Raw genomic sequence first — 21,607 nt, forward strand, 5'->3', positions numbered from 1 at the left:
CCGTGACATCAGTGCAGCAGAGCTGAGAATTCTGTTATACTCTTCTCTAAATTAGTAAAATGTGGATAGAAAAAAAAACAATGCTCACTGATATCAGTGACTGAATCATGAAATCCCGAAACTTTGACACACTGTCTTCCAAGCATGAAATGCCAGAATTCTTACTGTTGTGAAATCCAAGTCTTATCAAAACAACATGTCCTTTTTCTTAGACCTGTAGTCTTACTCAGAGTGATTAGGAAACTCAGGGCATTTGGTGGAATATGCTGGTCATTGCTTAGAGAAATGACCATCTTGGTTAATTCTAACTTGGGGGTGGGTGTTTTATTTTTATTCCTCTTACCTTACTCTTCCTTTTTACCCCACTATCATCCCCCCTAATAAAATGACTCAGGGCCTGTGGTATTTAACCAGTATTAAAGAAATTGGGATTAAAAAGGAAATTAATCAGATTCTTCCAGTAACTTTAGGGTGCTTGAAAAACTCATCAAATCCTTTGGCTTTAATTTTCTGCTAGTGAAACAGAGACGACCATCCCACCAGTTCCCATAAGACCACATGTTTAAATGTACAATTGCTGGTCAGGCACTTGGAATGTATCAATTCCACAAAGGCATGACAAATTGTATTTTATAAAGCTTGGAAAATTATTGCAGCTAGCTCCTGTTTATAAATTTGTCTTCTCTAGCAAGAATATGACTCTTTTTTAGTATATAGGTTTTTCATTTAAATCGGCATATTTCTGGTTGAAAAGGAATAAAATCAACCAAATGTTAATTTAGCCTCATTGTGTTTATACAAGAGAAAGCAGTAGTTTAATTTGTCTGGACATCTGTGACTGGCATCAGCTAAGGAAGAGGGCCATTGGGGCGTCAGGGGGTAACCACTGGTGACTGTTACTTGTTACAGTGCTGTCCTAGGGAGAATTTGTGAATTTACCCCTTCTTTTTATTCTGACAACACCTGCTATAGCTCAGAGAATGGTTTCGTTCTCACATATTGCTGATGAGATGCCTTGATGCTGAAGGGGGGCAGTGAATGACAGGATTGTGGTCCTAAAGCAAAGAACAGAGTGTTCCTAGGGCCTAAAGAGTCTCCCCACTAAACCAGCTATTTCCTGGAGCAAGCTGAAGTGAAGGGAGCCTGTTGAATTTCCCTCCTCTCCGGAGATCTGTAAAGTTCTTAGCCCTTCTTATCCCTTTTTGGTTTATTTATGACAAGGGTGTGTACATTTTGGGTTTGGGTTGGACTTGCTCAGATTTGATTTCTGTATTTATTGTTTGTTTTCTCTAGAGGTGGTTTGATATGCTTCTTCTCCAGGAGTATAAAAATGTTATATGTTCAACCTTTTCTTCTATGTATAATAAAAATAAATTTTATTTTAGGAAATTTAGAAAATACAAAAGGCATAAGCAAAGTAAAATAAGAATCCCTTGCTACCTAGGGAGAATCCCTGTTCACAAATTGATATATCATCTTTCTTTGATAAATTATAGTTGAAACTAAAAGTATAAGTACTTACATGTCCCATTTTTTCCCACAAACCTCATGCTCTACTTTCCAATGCCATTGAGCATTTAGTACAAAAGTAAGGTTAATAGTCCCACTAATAATCTATGACATAGATATACTCTCCCCAACTGTTGGACAGTTGTATCATGTGCTACTAGAAAGGAACTCTGTAGAATACAAAAAAGCACGGCTGGTTGTACATAAGTCCTTGTTTGCATTTCTGATTAAAGTCCTCAAATACTATATCCTAAAAAATAGGCCCCCAAAAGGAAAGGCAGGACTGTTTTGTGGCTATTGACATATACTGCCTAACTGTGTGTCTGTGCACAGGCATCCGCTCACCATCTGTGTTCAGAAGAGTCTGCGGCACCCCTGTCACCCATTCTCTCAATGTGTGATCAGACAATGTGTAGATTAATCTTTCCATTCTCTGAGTAGAACCAAGTGGGTAATTGGGCAGCTGCTTAAATATACGAATCTGAAAACTATGTGTTTGTACAGTCATATGCCACCTAACAACATTTTGGTGACCTAATTGTCAGTAGTGGTCCCATAAGAATATGTCTTCCATAAGTCTCTGTTATATACTATGACCATGGTATTCACATAACTGTACTCTGATGTTCCCACAATGACAAAAATCACTTCACAACACATTTCTCAGAGTGCATCCCTATCATTAAGCAACACATGATTCAGGTACATTTATATGTATATGTGTGCACACACACACATATAGGCTATACATGCTTTTAAAATTATTTGTTCTTCATATTTCTCCAGGAAAATAACCAATAGGGATAATGTGTGTATATATGTATATATATGTACCTTCTATACACATATATAGAACAAAGAATTTGATCACACAATTAAGATTTGAAATTGACAAGCTTTTTTGCCAAGAAGCTGATGGCATATTCTATTAGAAAGGCTAGCTGGCCAAAGGTACAAGAAGAGCCAGTATTATGTGTTAGATAACAGTTGATGACCCAGATGGAAGTTGCACAGGCAGGCAGGAGCTTGCTCTTCTTCAAAGAAGGTTCAGCCTTTTTGTTCTATTCAGGCCTTCAATTCCTGGCAGAGTAATTTTCTTTACTCAGTCTACCCAATGGAATAGTGAGCACTGCACTCCTCTAAAAACACTCTCACAGTAGCACCAGGAAGAATGTTCTGAGTACTTAGTGGCCCAGTTTAAGATGACACATAAAATTACCCATCATGCCTGCACAACTGTATCCAACATCTTTGCCTGTCTGCCTATCTGAATGACAACAAAAATTGTTTTCTTTAGCAGTAGTTATTCCTAGTGGGTTCACTACTACCTCACTTCATTCAGAAATAACATACAGATCTTCATTAACTTGTAAGCATGATACGTTACAACAAATAAAAACAGCTATGTGGTGATTTTATTCTAAAATCCGCTCATAGTAGCCCAGCCACTCTTAGTATTTTTGATATGAAAATATTGGTACCATTCCATCTCTAACCACTGGTCTGTTTCCAGTGGGAAAATAAATACATGAGTTAAATCAGGGCACTAGAAACACAACTCAATTTATACTGCACCTCACATAGGGAATTGGGGACCTGGGCCTGGTCGACAGGTTGATATCTCCATTAGAATATGGTACTCCCTCTTTTGCTCTTTAGAAGTATCCTGGATTGATGGGGAAATGCAAATCACTTTGCCTCTGGAGTATTTTTTGGCCCATGTTCTGTTACTCATTCATTTCTTCTTTTACTTCTTTCAACAGTACTCTCCATGCCAACATCAAGAGACTCTGTGCCCATAGCAAGTAGGAACAAACTAAAAAATGCTTGCAAATATCTCTAAAACAAAGCATTTTTTAGTTAATGGTTCAAATTCATGACCTGCCTATTCATTTTCCTAAATGATCTTTACATAGAAGTAACTGATTTCAAGTTTGGAAATGAACATGAAGATCATTCATGTCCAAGGGAAGAAAGGCAACTATCCAATAGCATAGTAATTAAACTGCTTAAAAGTTAAGTTGCATCAGGAAAATGCAAATCAAAACAGCAATGAGATTGCATTTCACCCTGGTCAGATGGGCTAACATTGAAGAAACAAAAACAAGTGTTGGTGAGAATTTGGGTAGAGGGATGGGAGAAAAAACCCTTATTACTGTTGGTAGGAATGTAAATCAGTGCAGCCATCCTGGAAATCAGTGTGATTGGTTCATCAAAAAATTAAAAGTAGAACTATCATATCCCTACTATACTACTCCTAGATATTTGTCCAAAGGAATCGAAGTCAGCATACAATAGAGATATTTGCACACCCATTTTTGTGACAGCACTGCCTATCAATGGATGAATGGATAGAAAAAAATTAATATGTATACACATGAGACTTTTTTGCCCTAGCAAGAATGAAATAATGTCATTTGAAGAAAATGGATGGAACTAGGGGCCATCATGTTAACCAATCTCAGAAAAGCAATTGTCACACGTGTGCTTCCCTATGTGGAATGTAAGAAAAGGTAGGACAAAAGAGAAAAAAGGTGAGGCATGCAATTAGAAGGGGGTGGCTATTAGGAAATAGGAAACATGTCAATAGGAAAGGAAGGGAGTTAAGTAGAGTAATGGGGAAGATAGATACAACCAGAGTACTTTATACACGTGTATGGAAATGTCAGTAAACTCACTGTTTTATAATGAATGAAAATGTCAGTAAACTCAATGTTTTTTATGCAACCAATATACACTAAAAGTTAAAAAAAACTAACTTTTTAATAAAATAAAGAAAAAAGTAAAATTAGATCAAAGTATTATTTTTCTAAGCAGGATGTCTAAGTCAGCTTTATGACTGTGTGATGATCTGAGAGAAAATTTATTATCAAGATAATGAGTTCAAATTGCAGCAGTGGTCCCCACAAGACTCTATGTTGAGAATGAACTACACAACTGTGGGTGAGGATGGGAGGGGGGAACTGGGAGAGATCAAGGGAAGGGGTGACATTGTCCAAAAAGAAATGGACTCTTTACCTGACTTATGTCACTGTCTCCCCTCTGAACATCACCTTTATAATCACAATAAAAATATTTTAAAATTTAAAAAACATAATGAGTTCAAAGTGAGGCATAGTGGCATTCTTGTAATCCATTCCACTCAGGAGACTGAGGCAGAGACATGAGTTCAACCAGCTGGAACTGTGTAGTGAGATGCTGTCTTAAAAAAAAAAAGCAGTGAATTCATTTATTTATACAGTAAGTCAGAAACTATTTTAAGTGACTATTACATACCAGAACCTCATAAAAAGCAGTAGGTCCTAATACTGTAAGAAAGGAAGGTAGAGAGTGGCTATCAGATAAAGGAAGTTCCATGAAGTACGCCTTAGTTTTCCCAATGACTACATTGCCATTAAAGAAGATTGCTCATGTTTAAAAAAAAAAAAACCAACTGTGTGTGTTTCTGTGGTTTTAAAAAATGCAGTTTACTGAAGCACATTGGAATTATATTTCTTAAAACTAATAAAAGAGGCTTATGGGAGTTACAAAGAAATAAAGACAATGACTTTACAATCATTTGTAGATACACAAGTAGCTGTAGATGGCCTTTTTACTGTTTTTAATGAAAATATACCCAAACATTTACAATAATGGGTAATTCACCTAGGAACTCATCTTCATTATTTGTGTAACTTTTAATTCTCTCAGCCTTTAGTTTTGTATTCATCAAACCCACTTACCAGCTCTAAAAAGATACTAAAGAGAATACCATATTTACAGCAGAATACTCCATTGTTTAACAGGATCATCATTTGTAAATCTAAGAAATGAATCCAGTTTATGAAGAGAGCAAGCTAGATAGATCAGCTAACTTTGTTTGCGTCATATGCACTGTCATCTCAGATTAGTTTGGTTACATTCTCCCCTAGCAGACAGAATGCATATTATATGTCACCGTGAAAGTAGAACTTAAATAAAGATCATGATTCAATAGTATTCCCACCCCTTTCAAGCATCCAGATTCTTATGACCTAGATATCTGTCAGTTGTAAGTTTCCCTTCCCTTTAGTATATCCCCTTTTGTTTTTTAAAGCCATAAATTCCTCCCTAATGTAGCTAGTAACACCCAGACAGGCCCTGTGCTAAACACTGAGTAAGCAAGGTAAGGAAGTGCCTGCTCCCTGTGAATACTGGATCAACTGATGAAAGTGGAATATACTTCAGCTTCCAATCTCCGCTTTGTTGTTGTTAAAGAAAGTACAGAGATTTACAATGTCTATATTTGTCAGACTTCACATCTCTGACCAGATAACCTTAGAGAAAAAAAGTTTAAAAAAAGAAATTATGGATTTAGGTCATTATTTCAAAGGGCTCATGGTTTGTTGGCCCCATATCCTTGGGAAGAATATGATAGTGGTAGCAGCATGTGACAAAATAGCTTCTTCATCTCATTACAGACAGGAAATAGAGAGAGACGGAAAGTAACTAACAACACGATATTCACAAAAACCCACCCTCCTCCAGCTTCTATTTTTCTCCACTTCCCAATGTTGTGATCCTGTTATGAATCCAACAAGTTAGTGATGAATGTAATGGTTAGTTCCTTAAGGATCCAATCACTTTCCAAAAGCCCCACCAGCTGGAAATCAAGTCCCTAGTGCATGAGGCTGTGTGGTCATATAAAAATGCAGCCCATCATAGACCTGTTTATTCCTCTGTACCTTCACTAAATGCTACATCACTCCGGGGCCAAAACGGTACATAGTCTTCAGAATGATAGAAGGAAAGTTCCCAGCACTGTGATGAGCCATTTGGCTTTTCCCAGAACCTAATATTTATGCTCAAAGGCAAAAGCAAAGGGAAGACAGTTTTCATACTGTAGTTGTGCTGTGTTTTAATTAATGTTCTCTGTACACTTCACCTTCTGGTAATACCTAGTTTCTTAAGGATTTCTACGTGGCTGGGTGTGTGTTCTCAGTCTTACCCAGTGTTTTCAGGTTTGTTCTGGTCTCTCCCCAGCCCAGTATCACAGGATCTTATCAATCCCTCTCCTAAGTTATATGTAATATACTGACAGTGAGAGCTACTACCATGCCAACACTCACTAGATAAATCCTCAGTGACAGTAAGGATGTCACTTTCCCTTTTTCCACAGTTGTGCAAATTTACATACAGAGAAGTTAAATAACTTATACAAGATTGACCCGTGGCAAACACCTCATGTGTCCGGTTCTCAAGCAGGTATTTTAAGGTAACATCTGTTACAGCAGTACAGTGAAGCTGGTGCTTTCCTGCTCCTATTCTAGTCAGATTGAATATTTCCACATGATACAATGACACCTACTTTCTTCCCATTGTGCCTACATTAGAATTTTGCAGTAGAGATTATATTTCAGTTAATCACTAGGATGTTAAGAGTTTCTGGTGAATTGTTAGCATAAAGATGGCTTTAGGCTTAGTATAATGGCTCACTTATATAATCTCAACTACTTGGGAGGTGGAGATCAGAGGGACTGAGGTTCAAGGCCAGTCTAGCAAAACACATTAGCTAAACCCCATTGCAAGCAATAGCTGTATGTGAAGGTATACACTGGCCATTCTAGCTATGAGGAGGTATAAATTGGAGGATCATAGAGAAGGCTAGCTCCAGGGGAAAGTGAGAGCCCCTATCCAAAAACTGGCTTATGTTAAAAAAAAAAAAAAAACTTGAGGATATGACACCTAGCGAGTAAAGTACCTAAGTTAAATCCCACTCCCTTTATCATTACCAAGAATGTGTGTGTGTGTGTGTGTGTGTGTGTGTGTGTGTGTGAATGGCTTTGTATAATATCTGTATGTGTGTGTGTTGGTGAGGATATGTTTGGTTTACATTACTCAAGAAGTCAAGACCTGAAAATATACATGGAAAGCCACTCATAAGTACAATACTGTTTTTCAATACAGAACCACTCAGTAGAAAGATTCTCAGTAAGAACTGAATTGTTTTGTTCGTTTATTTAGAATGCTCACACTTTTCTTTCACCTGTTTCCAAAGAAAATATTGTGCTTTTTCAGAATGTGCACAAGGCCTCCACTTACAGAGTCCTAGAAGATGCTTCCTGCCAGTTCTTGGCTCGGCAGCTTTCGCGGAGCTTCAGTGAAGGCAGAACAGAGCTCTTCCAACCTCGCCCAAGCACCTCAGCATGGCATGTTTCCTCATCAGTCTCCTTCTTAGACCAGCCACCCCACACTGGCATCTGAAGAGTCATTTAGGGGTCTCCTCTAATTCTAACTCTCTGATCTTCCTCCTCTTGCTGCTTTGCTTTTCTACACTCATTAGAATAGAAATAGAGTGTCGAGGTTTCCCAAAATCCACATTTTTCTTGAATGCCTCCCCCTTGAAATATGTGGACAGAGCCAGCATATTATCTTCCCATTATCACTCTACTGTAATGTCTGTCTGACACATGCCCGTCAGTAAAACAAGATGATAATGGGCCGAAAATGTCCCTGTAAAACAGAAATTTCTGTCAGTTTCAGAGACACTTGTCCGCCATAAAGAAGGCTTATAAATGCATCTGTGGGGAATTCCTATGAATGACCTAAAGGTTTAACCCTTATTAGAGAGAAGAAGAACAGGTTCTCATATTCATGCATATTCTTGCCCTGGAAGAAGCTGTCCCAATGTGTGTCATGGTGCTCACACAGGATGGCAAGATGGTACCTGCAAACTTCATTGGGTAAGAATGGATTCCCAATGGATCGAAGTCAAAGTCTAAGAAGCACAAACCGACTAGTGGTCTGTAGAGGCCTTAGATCTGTCCAACCTCTTCTACCTGTTTGGGGTATCTAATAAATAACATGAGCATGGGACCTTACAGGGGGCAAGAGGCACCAATGATTTATACAGCAGGAAGCAAAAGAAAGGATCTTTCAGAATGAGTCTCATGGTAATCCGTAAACACAGAAAGCCTCTGTGTACAGAAGGGAAGACTGTCACCCATGAGGACAAGTGTCTTAGACACCCAAACTGGTGAGGGTCTTCCACCTAAGAGTACTGAAAAGGGCTAGGGGCAGAGCTCAACCAATAGAGCCCCTGCCAAGCAACTTCAAGACCCCAGATTCAACTCTCAGTATTGCCAAGAGGAGGAGGATAGTAATGAGATGAAAGAGACTATATTATCACCTTCATTTGCATCCCTGGAATCCACCCATCCAGTTTTCTATACTTTTGGATCAGTCCCTTCCTCTCAATTTTATCAATCATGGAAAAGAGTTAAGTGGAAATCATGCTTTTTGTATGTAAATTGTAATTCAGGACAACCAAGTTGTACAATTGGTGAAGGAATGCTTCGCAAAACAATTCTGACACTAACTGGGGCAAAGAAGTTATCATTGGAAAAGCATATGTATGTAGCCACAAATAAGTAATTCAGGCAGCTGTCATCACAGATGCAATCACTAGGCCTATAGAAATACATGAATAGAAAGGCCCCAAGCCCAATAAAATGGGGGTAGCTATACATTACTTGCATTATATGTGGTATTCTATAAAGCACACAGCACCGTCCATGAATTCTTCACTGCCCAACTTGAACTTGAAACTCATCAAATCCATATAGTTCTAGAAAATATAGGGGATAGAGGAACAAGTAAATAGTACCACAAGAAAAGGACCAAATTAAGAAAGTAGACATTGGGACAGGGCTCTAGAGGAGCTGTGTAGAAACAATTCAACATGACAAGGGAAGAAGGTATAGAAAGAAAGGGAGGTCCTGTACATGGATAAGAGAGACTTAGAATACATAAATCCAAATGTGATATGTACAACTTGAGCCATGTAAACAAACTAATCATAAAGGACTTTTTAAGGGCAGTTGAGGATCTAGGAATTCAATAATAATGAAACATTATTATATTTGTTAGGTAGAATAATGGCTCTGTGGTGACTTAAGAATTGATCATATTTTTTTATTCATACTGAAGGGGTAAAATAACATAATTTCTAGGATTTGCTCAGACATTCTTAATTGGAAAGATAAAAAGGAAGGAGATAGAGAAAGGAGAAAAAAGAATGGAGGAAAGGAAGAAAGCTAAAACAAAGTGACAAAATCTTGATTCAATTTCTACATTGGAATCTGATATATGTGGATTTTCTACAATATTCTATTTAACATTCCTATGATAGCAAATGAAGGAAAAGAAGAGCAAATCTTTCTCAGGGATGATATTAGGCATCTCCTTGCTTACAGACAAGATAGGAACTATGACCAAAATAGTTATTACCTGATTATTCCATTTTTTTGGGGGGTCGTGGGGTTTGAACTCTGGGCCTGGGCGCTCTCCCTCAGCTCTTTAGCTCAAGGCTAGCGCTCTACCACTTGAGCCACAGCTCCACTTCTGGCTTTTTCTGTTTATATGGTGCTGAGGAATCGAACCCTGGGCCTCATGCATGTGAGGCAAGCACTCTACCACTGAGCCACCTTCCCAGCCACAAATTTTGGATTCTTTTAAAAAACTTTTTCTTGGTAGTACTTAAACTCAAAGCATCATGCTAGCTAGGCAGGTGCTCTACTACTGAGTCATGCTTCCAGTCCATTTTGCTTTAGTTTTCTGTTGCTGTTGTTTTGGATTGATTTGGTTTGTTTATTTCAAATAGAATATCCAGTTCCTGTCCAGGGGCAGCTTTAGATTGTAATCTCTCTGTACTTCCCCGCTGTAGTTCAGACTAGCAGGTGCATGCCCCTACACCACATGGTTTACTTATTTTTCTCAAGATTTCCTTCATTAAAAAGCTAAACTATTCTGTTGGCTTTGCGGGAAGTAACTAGAAACCAAGTCATTGCTTCTCATCAGGCAGTTGGCGGAGAATTTGGGAGACAGTCTCCAGTGGTAAAGCTAGTGCTGAGCTTAGCTAGAATAACTTGCTTTCTTCGGCAGTGTGCACTGGCTGGTCTCTAGGGACTTATCTGGCTACATGTGTTTTTCACATTTATTAGTGAAATTGGAGACTCCAGAATAAAACACTATCCTCAGGAACATTGTGTTAATTTGTGACACGCCAGAGGTTTTAAGCCCATAAAGCAAATGGGAGTAAAACTGTTCTTTTCACCCGGTAAGGCAGTAAAGACCTACTGTATTTATTAGGCATTTTGAAAATGGAAAATGAATAGTGCTATGAAAATAGAAAAATACACTCACACTATTGCCATTGAGTGTAATTTTGTGTCTGTTCTGAAGAAAAACGAGTCAGATAAAAATCGAAAAGTGTAACTCTCAGTGTGTTATTTAGTTGTTTGTCTTCAATTATTATGGAATCTGGTGTCCATATAAAATTATTTTTGGCAGAGTGGGTTAAACAGAGAAAGGACAGACTGGATACTTGATTCAGGACATTTATTGTGGTGAACTAAGGGGCTTCTGAAGACCTTCTGATGGGCAAAGAGCCCTCTGTGTAGGTTGATGTGTTTGGACATTTCTAATAGGCTTCCATGCTTGACTTTCATGGAGGATAGGGAGAAAGCAGGCTGATCCTCATGCTGAAAAAGGCCAGGTGTAATCAGCGCTCCACAGGTGGGGCTAAAAGAGACCACCCAGCACTGAACGTTCAAGTGCTTAGATGCAGGTGCTAAGGTCAGAATTGGGTGCAGGTAAGGCAGACCAAGAGCACGTGCAGGAGCAATGGTGCTCCAGTTAGGAAAGTAATGTTCTAGACGTTCTTTTGAAGAGATTAGCAAAGTACTCTGAGTTGAGGTAGGTAGGAAATAAGAATAGTAATCAAGTCAAAAGATCCTATTGGCTAATTTCATGGTTCACAAGAATCCAGGAAACAAACTGAAGTGGTTAAGTGATAAAGTGATCTCAGGTAACTGCGTCCTTCGCTGTGTGTTTCTTTATTCTTGCATTTCATAAAACTGGACCCATTTGGGGGAACCAATGAGAAAGAATCTGTAGGTTTTATGTGTACTTCAGAGGGAACAGTCCCTAAGGCACAATAATCATAATCATAATTCTCTAGGGTTTATCTTAGATTTTTTACCTTTGTTTATGTGACTGTCAAAGAAGATGTCGGATCTGCACCCCTGACCATTTGCTTGCCTGGGACCACAGCAGGGCAGAAAAGCAGAGGCAGGCAGGCTATGTGAATGGACTAAGAGGCGAGATCTAGGGAAACCACTTTCTCCATGGCCTGGCTTCCTACTGTGTGAGATAACTGTTGTTCTACGGACTTGAGTATCACCATTGCCCCGAGCCCTCTGTGTGCTAGGAACACGTGTCCTTGGGATCAGGGAGGAATGGACTCCATGTCACACAATTTCCTTGAATTCCTAAGTAGATAAATGGCAGTTCAAAGCTAGATCTCCCTGGTCCAGAGCCAACCTCTCTGTCTCCTCTCCCCTCAAAGACTCCCAGAGAGCCTGAGTCTAACGCCAGACCTTTAAAAAGGCAATGTGGTGACACCCAGAGACTCTGATAGGTTGTCTCAACTGTGTATGAAAAACAGTGGTGCTTGGGGACTTTTAGCAATATGATGCATTGTAGTAGGGAGTCCATTTCTTTAATGCCAAGGTCAATGCCAAAAAAGCAGAATCCAAAGAGGTCTTCGCTCTGCACTTGCCTTAATGTTCCTTGGCAAGCTGAGCAGTGTGGTTGTCCTTGTGTGCAGATGGAGGGCAGTGCAGCTACACTTCTCACTGATACTTGTGAGTTCGTAAGTATTTCAGGGAATATCCAGGCCACAAGCCACCATCCTCTAGTGGAATGCAGAATTTGGGTGCTGGCCTGCCAAGGGACAAGCTTACAACCATCCTCATGGCTTCAGAGGAACAGGGAACAGAGAAAGCCTAAGCACTTGGCTTTCTCTTGGTGTGAGGGATGCTGGAGGTAAGCATGTGTGTACCACTAACACTTAGCTGCCCTGCAGAGGGAGATGGGGTTAAAGTTACTGAGAAATTCCCAATCACCAATGGTAGTCATTCACTAGCATGCTAATAGAACATATGCATGAGCCTAGCAACAAATTAGAAACTTCCAGTTTGGAGTGTGTTTTAGTCATTCTGTAGCTGGGCTGTTTAGCACTGGGCTCTCCAAATATCATTTGAAGGCTACACTTTTGCTTTTCCTCTCCTGTTAATAACCAAAGAATATCTTATTCTGTTTTGCCTGCTCCCTTTGTGAGGCTGGGGGTTGGTGACTCACGGCCCTGAGTTCTAAATTGGCTTTCCCACTCAAAGCTGGCACTCAACCACTTAAACCATGCACCTACTTCTGGCATTTTGCCGGTTCATTGGAGATAGGAATCTTGGATTTATCTGCTTGGACTGGTTTTAAACCTGGATCCTCACATCACAGAATCCTCCCAAGTAGCTAGGATTGCAGGTATGAGGCATCTTGCTCTGTGTGTATGTGTGTGCGCGCACGTGTGCACACACACATACACGCGCGCGCACGCACACGCCGTGATACTGGATCTTGAATTCAAGGCCAGAGTACTCTCTTTAGTTTTTCAGATGAAAGCTGGTGCTCTTATCACTTCTGGGTTTTGGGTGGTGAATTAGAGGAACATCTCATAAACTTTTCTGCCTGGGCTGATTTTGAACTGCGATCTTCAGATAGCTAAGATTACAGGCATGAACCACCATTGCATATTTTCCCTTGCTGTCTTTTTAAGATGATGTGTAAACTTTCATCTGTACCCCCAGAACCCATCCATGAACCCTACTTCCCCACCACTTCACCAGCTCAGCGGGGCTCAATCTGTAAGAACTAGTTGTTATTTACAAGTGTAATTCAGCCATTGCTGTGTCTTTGAACACACGGGATTGCTGTGGGAATTTTTAATTGTCATTTTCATCTATCTAATTAAATTTAAATGGCAAAAATGGACAGCCTCCAAAATCTGAATTAATTTCATGAGAACTTCTTCGGGGGAAAAATACATATAAATATGATAATTGGTGTTTGGTTTGCCTTCAGCAGAATGAGATTTTTTTTACCTGGATGAAGAGAAAATATAATGATTTTAAATGAGAAAAAAAAAAGATTTATCTGATGTCTCTGGTACCTCTTGTGGCTAGAATCAGCATTAATTACATGGATAGGAAAAGATAAATAATTGAATCTAACTTTAAACTAGGACAGTGGAACAATGTTAAGTAAGTCCCACAGTTTCTATCTTGTCTGATGCTAGTCTGATTTCTTCTTCCCCATGGTTCCTTGTTCATATTTCCACATCTCAAGAGCATGCTGTTCTCTCTCCCCACCCCCAAGCAGAACTTCCTTCATGCTCAGAAACAGACATTTCACCTGCTTACTGTGCTCTCTACATAACAGAAAATAGAAAGTCTCTTTTTGTAAAGAAAAAAATCATTGGGTCAGCCAATGTTTCCCTCTACAGACACATCAAGTTTCTGATAGACATGTTTATAAAGAGTTAGATGGTCACTTGATTTGGAATGACAAACTTTGTGCTCTACATAATGAAGTCAGTGAAGCATCCAAAAAAAAAATGTGTAATTTGGAAGCGTGGGTCTGTAAGCACAGCCCTGCCATGGCTATTTAGGTTTAATGAAGCAGCTACTTTTTAACTACACGCTCTCAGTGAATAGACTCCTTGGCGTGTTTTTGGAAACTACTGTGTTGCTGGTAATCATGTCCCAGCAATCTCCTTGGAGAGCCTTTGTGTCCTGTTCTCAAAAGAAATAGGCAGCTTTTACATGCTAATGGCTTTGAAATTAGTCATTTTCTCCATTTTCATTGGAAAGAAAGGTCACTGTATGATATCCTATCTCTCCTCATGTGCTCTAAACATTCAAGATCCTCTGAGCTCATCAGCCATGCAGTGCACTGTCTGGTTTTAACATGCCTGAAGAGCCAGGAAAATGTTCTATCAAAGACCACTCCTGTTCTCAGAGACTGCTCTTAGAATTCAAAGTCTGCAAAGCTAACTGGAAGAAGAGGAAAGTTCCTGGACAGGCCATTATTGCTATTTTTTCCGATTTCATTCACTAACTGGCTTGTGTTACCCACTCATTGATCTCATTAGAGGAGGCTGGAGGCTGTGTTCCCTGAGCATGCAGCCCCTGGAAGAAAAGCCTATGTCTGAAGCAGATTGGCTCATGTAAAGGTCAGGCTTCTGGGTCCTGAACCAGTGTTAATGATGAAGAACAGTGTGGGAGCCAAAAGGTGGTTTCTCATTGATATCCTCCAACTTAGGGCCCCGTTTCCTTCCCCTGAACTACTAAAGGCACAGATGCTAGGCCTTCCCATCTCTGTATTCCAGATCCTTTGGTGGCTTGTACTTTTCCTTAGGAAATAAAGTAGAATTTTGAGCTAGCTGGGCCCTATACAAGAAAGGTCTTAAAAATATTTAACAAGTTCTTGAAAGATTTTGTATACTTGGTTGGAGCCAAAAGGCATAGAAGCAAAACCATTTTTACCAGAAGTATTTAAAGGAACAGTGAGGAGTTGGAGACATGGCTGAGGTGGTCAGACATCAGACAATGAGCAAAAGTGTCGAATCGAGAGCTCTAATCCCAGTCTTGGACCAAAAAAAAAAAAAAAAGGAAAGAAAAGAAAAAGAAAGAAAGTAAAGGAGAGGAAAGGAAAGTGGAGGGGAGGAAAGGGGAGAGGGGAGGAGAGAGGAGGAGAGAGGAAAGAGAAAAGGAAAGAAGTTCAAATGATAAAGTATCACTGGGGAGCAAGCAAGCCTCCGAGTGACAGCTCAAGGACCTGAGTTCAGGCCCCACTACCAGCACACATATTCCAAAGTTAGCATGTGGCCTAAACTAGAAAAAGAACAAGGATATAAAACACAAATTAGAAGCCGGGGGCTGGTGGCTCTCGTCTGTAATCCTAACTACTCAGGAAGCTGAGATCTGAGGATCAGGGTTCAAAGCCAGCCTGGGCAGGGAAGTCCTTGAGACTCCTATCTCCAAAAACCACCAGAAAACCGGAAGTGGTGCTGTGGCTCAAGCGGTAGAGTGCTTGCCTTGAGCTGAAGAGCACAGGGAGAGCACCCAAGCCTAGAGTTCAAGTCCCAGGACCACCAAAAAAAAAAAAAAAAAAAACACAAATTAGATATATGGAACCTAAAAAGCATGGTCATATGTATTATTTTATGCTGTGGTTTAGATGTCGTTCATCCCTAATAGAAACTTGGTCTCCAATGAGGCATTCAATGTGTTATTCAAACCTTTAAGTAGTATAGCCAATAATCCTAGCTACTTGGGAAGTAGTGATCAGGATGATCATGCTATAAGCCCATTGCAGAAAAAATTGTTAGCAAGACCCCGTGTTATCAATAAACCAGGTGTAGTGCATGTGCTTGTCATCTCAGCTACTTGAGAAGTTGTAGATAGGGGGATTGCAATCTGAGGTAGGCCCTGGGCAAAAATAGGAGACCTACATGAAAAAATAATTAAAGCAACAAAGGGCTTTGGCGTGACTCCAACAGTAGAGAGTCTGCCAAACGCAAAGTCCTGAATTCAAGTTTCAGTATCAGAAGAAGGTGTGGGGAGGGGGGTGGTTATGAAGAAGAAATGGATCCTACTGGGAGGTGATCAGGTCACTGGAGATACCGCCTTCTAGAGACAGCAAGGAAGTTTTGTAAGATCCCAGCTGATTCTCCTGGGAGCCTGACCTCTAAAAGAGCTCTGGTTTTTCCTGTCTGTGTGATCTCTGTCTCCTGCATGGATTCCCACCAGGACACCTCAGAAGCCCTCATGAGACCAGGGCCGTGCTATCTGTACTTCCACCCTCCAACACTACGAGTTCCATAAACATCTCTTTTTGTTTTTAAAGTTTCTTAGCCTTAGGTACTATGCTATAGAATGGAAAAACTTACTTTAAAACATTTTAAGCTTTACAACCAACCAGGTAACATGGCTCAGGAAATATAATACCTTAATTTCATATAATCAGGACAGTCTGAGAGGCCGAATGACTTCACTTCAGTAGGGCTAGTGAGCCAGTGCAAAGGTTTACGTGTTGTGTCTCGAAGAACAGAGCCCTTTTCCTAACTCTATAATCTTCCGGGAGGTTTGGCAGGGGGTAGCAGCTGGTAGACTGCTGACACAGGGACTGAAAAGGTGAGAAAGATGTGCTTTCCTACACATCTACATCCATTCCCCTGTGTTCTGAGAACCTAGCCTCATGATGCCAGCCATGTTCTCATGGAGATCACTTACCAATGGATGATTGTCCCAGAAACTCAATCATTACCTGCAGATTAGTTTGGTCTCCCCCTTTTTTAAAATCTGTGTTCTGTCTTTTTCCTGAGTCGCAGTTTGACAGACAGGCTTTTTTACTTTAACAGTTCTCTAATCAGGCTGTCTTTAATTTAGCCACCTCTTCTCTTTTCATTGTCTCCTTCTGTTCCACCAGCTCCGCCTCTTCCCACTGTGTGCAATCTGAGTTTGGCCAATGTCAAATCATGATTTATTCTCAGCTTGAGAAAGAAATTATACAAGATATCAAACTCAGCCAACACAGAACCTTTCCTACTGCTGTGATTTGATACATCAAGTTTGTATTTATTCTGCCAGCACTGTGTCTTTGTCCTGAGAAATCTTGGGGAGAGGAATTCTTGGGTGAATGAGGAAGCTACTTTTCCTGGAGAAGTGTACTGATATTAATAAGAAAACAATAAAAGAAAAGGTGCTTGAAATTTTTGCAGAAAGATCAGTGGAAGACCAATACCAGGCTACAAACTAGCAGTCCTTGTAGTGTCCAAGACAACAGCCTGCTGTTTTCCCAGGTGGCTCTGAACAAGACACAGAAATGCAATGGGCCATTTGTCACTGCCCTGTGTGCAACATATGCATGCCAATTGGTGTATCCAGTCTGCAGGTCCACTCCTGTCTTCCCCATCCCTACATCTCAGCTTCTGGCCTTCCTTCTTACCAAGATCAGGATATAATGAGCTCCTTCCCCTCCTCTTCTCCTTGAGAGATGACGATCCATCCTGAGAAGCTGGACCAACTCAGCCATCCTTACACTGATCAAGCATACCCAAGCTCTGGGTAATCCCTACCACAGTATTCTTTTAAGATGGTTGGGACTCAGTGCTGGCACACCACTCTTTGTATGTCAAAGGTATTCTAGTGCTGGTGGTTCACGCCTGTAATCCTAGCTACTCAGGAAGCTGAGATCTGAGGATCAGGGTTCAAAACCTGCCCTGGGAAGAAAGGCCATGAGACTCTTATAAACCACTAGAAATCTGGAAGTGGTGCTGTAGCTCAAGTGGTAGAGAGCTGGCCTTGAGCTGAGGAGTACAGGGACAGCGCCCAAGCCCAGAGTTCAAGCCCCACAACCGACCAAAATAATAATAATAATAACAATAATAATAATAATATATTCTAGTGTGTGGTGTATAGAAGATATCTGGTGTGTTCTTCAGGCAGGATTGGACTGGAAGGAATCATCATTCAGCTTGGTCCTAGGTTGAGTGAGGGCTTAGAGGCTCTTGGGTACAAGCTTCTGCAGAGATGGCACAAGAGGAGCTAGATTGCTTGGAGGAGAAAGGGTGAGTTTCTTTTGTCCCTTTGATGTATTTTTTTTTTATTTTTTGGCAGTACTAGGGTTTGGACTCAGGGCCTTGTTCTTGCTAGGCAAACACTATCACTGAGCCACTCGTCCAGGACCTTGTGTCCCTTTTTGTGTAACTCAGTGCTCAGTACCCTCTGCAAAGGGAATGAGAGATCAGGTAGCTGATGATACCCCTTTGCTTGTGAAATGAAGTGCATCATCTAGAAGGGAAATTACAGATTTGAAATGAGCCTAAAGGCGGCTCTGCTTTTAGAACATTTTAAGGGCATTTTATTGTGGATTTAGATCACACATTTAGACTTTCTTTGATGAGGACCTAATGTAAGTGAGCAAATGTGCCCAAGCGTTGTTGCCTACCGCCTGAGAGCCTGGTTCCATTGACACACCGCACCCCTCCCAGTTCACACCCCTTCCCCCTCCCAGCCCCCTGCGGTTCCATCTAGCATAGGGAGGAAGCTTCTGGCCCTCTGAGCTGAGTTATACAAAACCCGAAAATAGATTCTCAGAGTGCATCCAGACATAATGATTCCATGAGGCAAGAAGGTCACTGTGTCTGCTTTTCCTGCCAACACACCCCTGGCTCTTTATCTATGACTGCCTTGTGAAGCAAGAGAGCTGTGCCAGGAAGCTGCACTTTGTGGCTGGGAGGCATTATGAGAATTTAAAATCATGTCAATGGGGTTTTGTCAGCATAGGCTAGAGGAGGGACTTACACAGTTTTAGAAGAGGATCATCTCTTAATATCCTTTTGTTTCCTGGCCTGAGAGCTACTTTCACTCTGTTTAAAAGAGAAAAAAAAAGGACTCTGATCCTAGCTACACACTCTACCCTGCCGATTCTGCCCAAAAGACATTTTTAATCGACCCCAAATGTATACATACATATATATAGTGATTGTCTCAGTGAGTTTTATTGTTTTCTTTCTATGATGTTCATTTCTCGCATTTGTAAGGTACAATAAAGCAACAGATCCTATTTAAAAAACAAAACTGTACCCTGTGTACCAGCCACCTCTGTGTCTGTGTTTCTTTGAATGTTCAGTACTGGCGTAGTAAAATAGCATGGGTGGAACTGCCCCTGCCTGTGCGGCATGTCTCATTATGGAGCAGAGCCCCGTATGCACAGGTCTCTTCCCACTGTGGGTTCCAGAGGGCTACTGGGTAGAGACATTTGCCCAACCTGTGTGGACTTGTGGCCACGAAGCATGTGGGAAAGAGAGGCTTCTGGATGCAGGCCAGCTAGATATCTTTACAGCAAGGAGACATCTCAGCAGCAAGGAGGGGATGATGATTACGTTCACTTGTCTCAGGACACCATGCCAGCTCAGCATGTGCTTGACAGGAAGGAAACTGTATACTCAGGTTCACCTGGAAACACTGACTTGAAAAGTACTGAACTGAGAATGCCCGTGTGATGTACATCATGACAGAAGTTGTCCTGTTTTCCAGACTATTATAGATCAAGTCAAGTGTAATACATAGAGACAAATATGTGGGAGGAAACAAATGAGAAGTCCTAAATATCGTCTTGGAGTGGGGAGTAAGGGAAGACAAGGTTGTCTTAATTTACTTTGACTGGGGCATTGACTACCCATACTACTAGTCACATCAATTCAAGCCGTTAACCTATCAGCCAATCCTGACACTGCCAACCTTGCCCAGGCCCTGTGGAGCTTGAGGTGAGAAGACTGGTAGAAAGAGCCTGAGGGCTCTATTGTCTCACCTTTGGACACAGGTTTCTTCAAAAGTTTGTATTCCTTATGCATCACACACTGACCCACCTACTGTTGGATACAGTGGGGTTCCTTTCTTTAGTGGGTCTTAAGGCTTTGCGTTTGAGGTCACTAGCTACCTATGTACCACACAGATCAAGAACAGAGTTCCGGGGCTGGGAAGGTGGCTCAGTGGTAGAGCGCTTGCCTTGCATGCCTGAGGCCCTGGGTTAGATTCCTCAACTCCACATAAGCAAAAAAAGAAAAAAGCCAGAAGTGGCGCTGTGGCTCAAGTGGTAGAGCACTAGCCTTGAGCTGAAAAGCTGAGGGACAGCGCCCGGGCCCAGAGTTCAGGCCCCACGACGGGACCCCCCCCCCCAAAAAAAAAAGAACAGAGTTCCTTCAAGTTTATATGATAGAGTCTATCAGGGATGTTAAGGCCATGATCAGTGAGAATAGATTGTTGGTAATTGGTAATAGAGATCTCATTTGTCACTATCTAACATTCTCTTTCATGTTTCCTTATGATGTGAGTACTCTTGGATTTTAGGTAGTATACAAACCAGTATAAGATTCGATGCCACTGTATTTGTTTTAATGTCCATTTGAAGAAAAAAAAATAGGATTGGGTATGTGGTTAGGTGGTAGAGCACTTGCCTAACAAGTGCAAAGCCCTGAGTTCAAACCTCAGTAACTAATCATTTCATGAGTGACTGTTTAAGACAGGGGTTAACTTTTTAGAGGAAGTTTGTTTTCAAGAGGTGTTCAGTAGTAATTGTACTCTGGGACACAGGGTAAAATTCAGAAAGGTGGGACAATAATTGATTGATATGTGTTTGGCAGGTTTTCCCTAGAATATGCCTCTTGGCCAAGTCCTTGCTTTCTCTCTCCCTGTTTTTAATCCCAGTATGTCAGAATGAAGCTGCATGGAGAATAAATTGCTTACAGGAAAAAAATAGTTGTAAACTGTTTTAATAAGAATTCTAGTAACTTTCACAGAGTGTCAACAAAGACTTATTGCTTCTCTGGTGCAGCAAGAACTACTGTCTTCTCTTTAGATTTAGGCCTCAGAGCCAGCCTTCCATCCTTCATAGAAAGCAGGGCTCCTGAATGCTTACAAACAGTCATACCTGCTGCTGTCTGTTCAGCATCACATCCTCTGTTTCTTGTGGGGTGCAGGTACGTGTGGAGGGCAGGCATGTGCATACATGCTTGTCGTAATGATAACAAGATAATGTGATACATCTGAGCTACCCCAATATTTCTATTAAATAATAATACCACGATGCTAGTGGCCTATTATTCTCCTCCTTCTATTAACCACCCTACCCAAGTAAACTATTTTCTGATCTCTCTCAGATGGAAATCCTCTATGAATGTGGAAGCCATTAGCAGAGTAATTGCTGTCGGTTGCCATGACAACCAGCCGCTGCAGTCACCTGCCTGAGGTCCTGCCAGATTGCACCAGCTCAGCTGCGCCTGTGGTGAAGACCGTGGAGGATTGTGGCAGCCTCGTGAATGGGCAGCCACAGTATGTCATGCAAGTTTCAGCCAAGGACGGGCAGTTGCTGTCAACAGTAGTGCGGACTCTTGCCACCCAGAGGTAGTACCACATTTGAAATAAATGAATCTATAATTGATCCGGAGAACTCTTTGTCAGATGGAAAATGCCAAAGGGAATTCAATTAATGCTCAGGTCTTTGTGTCAGATGAGAGGGGACTCTGGGGGAAGAAAGGGTACATAGGTCCTGTCGTCACCATTTCTATAGCAATAGGGCATAAAGCTAAATTCACACTGTTGAGTATTTTGCTTGAAGTCACCCTTGTAGAGAGCCATTTGGAGAAGGATCTCTCAAGTGGGGTTACTTGCTTTACATT

The 21,607-nt window shown here is 41.0% G+C and overlaps 1 protein-coding gene across 3 annotated transcripts in view; it reads left to right on the plus strand.

Moving 5' to 3' along the window:
• Positions 1–21,607, plus strand: part of Marchf3 (membrane associated ring-CH-type finger 3) — a 152,807-nt gene that overhangs the window by 89,061 nt on the left and 42,139 nt on the right. For all 3 annotated transcript variants that reach the window (XM_042674373.1, XM_042674375.1, XM_042674374.1), the window contains exon 2: positions 21,089–21,332. In XM_042674373.1, coding sequence (XP_042530307.1) covers positions 21,145–21,332 — 188 coding nt within the window. In that variant the 5' untranslated portion in view covers positions 21,089–21,144. The remainder of the gene's footprint in view (positions 1–21,088; positions 21,333–21,607) is intronic.

The sequence above is a fragment of the Dipodomys spectabilis genome, unplaced genomic scaffold (genome assembly GCF_019054845.1).
Source record: "Dipodomys spectabilis isolate Male_0828 unplaced genomic scaffold, ASM1905484v1 ptg000019l, whole genome shotgun sequence".
In the NCBI taxonomy this organism is placed as follows: Eukaryota; Metazoa; Chordata; class Mammalia; order Rodentia; family Heteromyidae; genus Dipodomys; species Dipodomys spectabilis.